This window comes from Alexandromys fortis, unplaced genomic scaffold, assembly GCF_014885135.2.
Source record: "Alexandromys fortis isolate MF-2015 unplaced genomic scaffold, M_Fortis_MF-2015_v1.1 scaffold_348, whole genome shotgun sequence".
NCBI classification, from domain to species: domain Eukaryota; kingdom Metazoa; phylum Chordata; class Mammalia; order Rodentia; family Cricetidae; genus Alexandromys; species Alexandromys fortis.
In genome coordinates, this window is record NW_026068223.1 from 550,769 (window position 1) to 555,022 (window position 4,254).

At 49.2% G+C, this 4,254-nt stretch overlaps 1 protein-coding gene across 2 annotated transcripts in view; it reads left to right on the forward strand.

The window, feature by feature from the left end:
• Soat2 (sterol O-acyltransferase 2) overlaps window positions 1-2,194 on the forward strand; it is a 16,030-nt gene extending 13,836 nt beyond the window's left edge. For both annotated transcript variants that reach the window (XM_050130629.1, XM_050130630.1), the window contains 3 exons: window positions 978-1,113; window positions 1,520-1,665; window positions 1,799-2,194. In XM_050130629.1, coding sequence (XP_049986586.1) covers window positions 978-1,113; window positions 1,520-1,665; window positions 1,799-1,849 — 333 coding nt within the window. In that variant the 3' untranslated portion in view covers window positions 1,850-2,194. The remainder of the gene's footprint in view (window positions 1-977; window positions 1,114-1,519; window positions 1,666-1,798) is intronic.
• Window positions 2,195-4,254: the final 2,060 nt, after the last annotated feature.

A 4,254-nucleotide genomic window follows, 5' to 3' on the forward strand; every position in this document is an offset into this window, starting at 1 on the left:
AAAAAAACACAAAAGGCCCCCAAGTAACAACATTATCCTCTGGCCTGCCCACTCAGGCAATGTGCACTTGTACACAAAACATGAACATGCATGCACAAAAAATTAAGGTTGGAGGACAGGTATGGTGGCGCACGCCTTTAAGCCCAGCACTCAGGAGGCAGAGGCAGGAGGATCTCTGTGAACTCAAGGCCAGCCTGGGCTACTTGTGGAGTTCCAGGACAGTTAGGACTATAAAGAGAGACTCTGTCTCAAAAAACAAACAAAACCAAATAATAATATTAGTACTAATAAAGGCTGGGGACATATCTTAATAATAGAGCACCTTCCTAGCATGTGTAAGGCAAATGTCTCCAACCCTGTCAAAATACAAAAAACAAAACCCCCCAAACCGGGGCTGGAGAGATGGCTCAGTGGTTAAGAGCATTGCCTGCTCTTCCAAAGGTCCTGAGTTCAAGTCCCGGCAACCACATGGTGGCTCACAACCATCTGTAATGAGGTCTGGTGCCCTCTTCTGGCTTGCAGACATACACACTGACAGAATATTGTATACATAATAAATAAATAAATAAATAAGAAAAAAAACCCCAAACCAATAAAATCGCAACTTAGGATCAACAGATTAGAACTATGCCCTTCAATAAGAGTAGTATGGACTCTCTGACCCCAAACGCCACTTTCTCTCCATTTAACCCCACTCCTTCCCGGCTTCTTGGAGAGAGAGAGAGACGGTACGGCGAGAAACGCACTCATTCTCTCTCTCTCTCTCGCTCTTTTTTTTTGTTGTTGTTGTTGTTTTTTTTTGTTTTGTTTTTCGAGACAGTGTTTCTCTGTGGCTTTGGAGCCTGTCCTGGAACTAGCTCTGTATACCAGGCTGGTCTCGAACTCACAGAGATCCGCCTGCCTCTGCCTCCCGAGTGCTGGGATTAAAGGCGTGCGCCACCATCGCCCGGCCACTCATTCTCTTTCTTGCCCACCAGCTTCTGGGCAGGCGGTCCCGTAGGGCGGCCATGCTGGGAGTGTTCCTGATGTCTGCGATTGTGCACGAGTACATCTTCTGCTTCGTCCTGGGGTTCTTCTATCCCGTCATGCTGATGCTCTTCCTTGTATTCGGGGGTGAGCGTAACCTCTGATCCAGAGCCGGGAGGCTGCTGGTTGGGAGTGGGTGGAGGCCTGCCTGCTCCGGCCACCCTCAGGTCTTCTGGGGTCTGCCGGGTCTGAGTGACCTCAGGAAGCAGTAGGCACATCCAGAGGGACTAGGGGAAAGGTTTCTGGCTACAGAGAAGCATTTGGTCAAAGGATGTGGAGGGAATGGGGAAACCTTGGTATGTCTGGGAAATACAGCATAAGATTCAAGAAGTGAGGGCAAACTGAAATTCCCCCAGTCCCGTGGTCCAAGATCTTGTCTGGGGAGCACGGGTTTCCTTTCTGGTAAATCACTTCCTAACCCCTAGCATGGGAGGCAAAAGGAGAAAAGACACAGGGATGTGGAGCTGAACTGACAAGCCGTTTCCTGGCCTAGGGCTTCTGAACTTCACCATGAACGACAGGCACACGGGTCCAGCCTGGAACGTCCTGATGTGGACCTTGCTCTTTCTGGGTCAGGGCATCCAGGTCAGCCTGTACTGCCAGGAGTGGTATGCTCGGCGACACTGTCCCTTGCCCCAGGTAAGGCAAGCTCTGATTCTATAAGCTGTGGTCAGAGACAGGGCAAGGCTAGGGGAAGGGAACTCACGTTTTAGATTCATAATGTGTGTCACCAAAAATGACCTCACTCACAATCCACCTTTCTGTGTCACAGACAACATTCTGGGGGCTGGTGACACCTCGATCTTGGTCCTGCCATCCCTAGAAGTCAATGCACCACACTTAGATGATGACATCAGCTCTTCTCTACCTGTCAAGCCCAGGGCCAGGGCTCCTCACCGCACTCCCCTACCCCATTTGGAGTCAGGGACTTGCACACAAGACCTGCCAGGGGACCACGGAGGCTCTAGGTACACACCTCTCCGGGCAGCTGACCACAGACGCGGTGTGGGGTGACGCGAGTACCCTCTGTGGACTGGGCACAGGCCAGCTTCTTGCCCAGGGCTCTCCAGATGTGAAGAGACCAGAGGGACAAAGGCCACCAAAGTCTGAGAGTGTCTGGTTCTTTCTACTCCCCGTGCAACAATAAAATCTCTTCTTTTGTCATTCATTCTCATCGTTTGCTGGAAATGCACCTCAGCATTTTTTCGTCGGTTTTTTGTTAATGTGACTTTTTGTTTTGTTGGGGTTTTGTTTTAGTTCACTTTGTTTTTTAGCAGGGTCTTACTACTTAGGTCTAGAACTGGCCTGAAACTCGCCTTGTCAACCAGGTTGGCTGCAAACTCAGATTCACCTGTCTCTCTCTTTCTCTCAAGTGCTGGGATCAAAGGTGTGTGTGTCCCATCACACCTGGGGAAAATGAACGCTGTGAACAAGTGACCTTACAAACAATAGCTTCATATACCTTTCATGCACACGCACACAAATCAAGTGTACATCTCTGTCGCTGCACACTTCCGAGAGGGCACTTTCTAGTCATGCATATACACACACACACACACACACACACACACACACACTGCCGCACACATCCAAAAGGGCACTTTCTAGAAAAACAATTTAAAGCATTGTTCAGGGAGGGCCTGGAGAGCCATGTCACAGGCTAAAAGTTCTTGCTGTTCTTGCAGAGGATCTGAGTTCAGGTCCCAGCTCCCATATTCAGAGGCTTGCAATCGCTTATGGTTGAGGCACTAAGAGATCTTTTTTTATTATTATTATTATTAAATTTTTTTAATTTATTAAAGATTTCTGTCTCTTCCCCACCTCCGCCTCCCCTTTCCCTCCCCCTCCCCCAATCAAGTTCCCCTCCCTTGTCAGCCCAAAGAGCAATCAGGGTTCTCTGCCCTGTGGGAAGTCTGAGGAGCATCCACCTCCATCCAGTCTAGTAAGGTGAGCATCCAAACTGCCTAGGCTCCCACAAAGCCAATACGTGCAGTAGGATCAAAAACCCATTGCCATTGTTCTTGAGGTCTCAGTAGTCCTCATTGTCCGCTATGTTCAGTGAGATCTGTTTTAACCCAGGCTTTTTCAGACCCAGGCCAGCTGGCCTTGGTGAGTTCCCGATAGAACATCCCCATTGTCTAGGCACTAAGAGATCTTACACCCTCTTATGGCCTCTGCCAGCAGTGTACTCCTGTGTACACACCCACGCCCATACACATACAAACACTTGATTAAAAATAAAAACAAGGCACATGCATGGCGTACAGATGCACATGCAGGTAAACACATATGCACACACATGCATGGTGCAAAGACACACGTGCAGGTAAACACCCATGCGCACACATGCATGGTGCACACACACGTGCAGGTAAACACCCACGCACACAGAAATCAAATCAAATGAGGACTAGAGAGGGGCTCAGCAGCTAAGACTGACTGCTCTTGAAGAGGACCTGATCTGGTTCCCAGGTGATCTCTGTGCGTCTGAGGCCAGCCTGGTCTAGAGTGAGTTCCAGACAACTAGGGCTGTGTCTATCTATGAGTTCACACAGACGTGGAGGAACACACGTGTTCACACAGGTGTGGAGGTGCGCATGTGCACGCATACAGATGTGGAGTTGGGTATATGCATGCACAGAGAAGTGAAAGTGCACATGTGTGTGCACACAGATGCAGAGGTGCAGATGTACATGCACACAGATGTGGTGCATAAGTGTGTGTACACAGACGTGGAGTTAGGTAAGTGTGTGTACACAGACGTGGAGTTAGGTAAGTGTGTGTACACAGATGTGGAGGTGCGCATGTGTGTGCATACAGATGTGGAGTTGGGTATGTGCATGCACACAGATGTGTCCACACATGTGCAAGTGCTTAGGTTGCCCTTGGTTGTGCCCTGACACGGGTGCTCATGCGTGTGTATGTAGACCAGAGCCCGTTCTTTCCTACCATGTGGATTCCAGGGACTGAGCTGTTGCTCAGGCTGTCAAGCTTGGCCCTGGTCCCTTTCTGTTTTTGCCCTGACAGGTGAGCGCCTTTTCTGCATAAGAGCCTGGGTGTCCTTGCCTTTCAGTTTCCCACTTGCAGTGATTTCTGTCAAGCTGATCCATCTCCCTTTGTCAATAACTGGTTCTGTCTAGAACTGGACAGTGATTTTTTCCATGACCTCGAAATCCCGGCATTTCCTGTCTACATGTTTCTGCTTTTTTTTTTTTTTTTTTTTTTTTT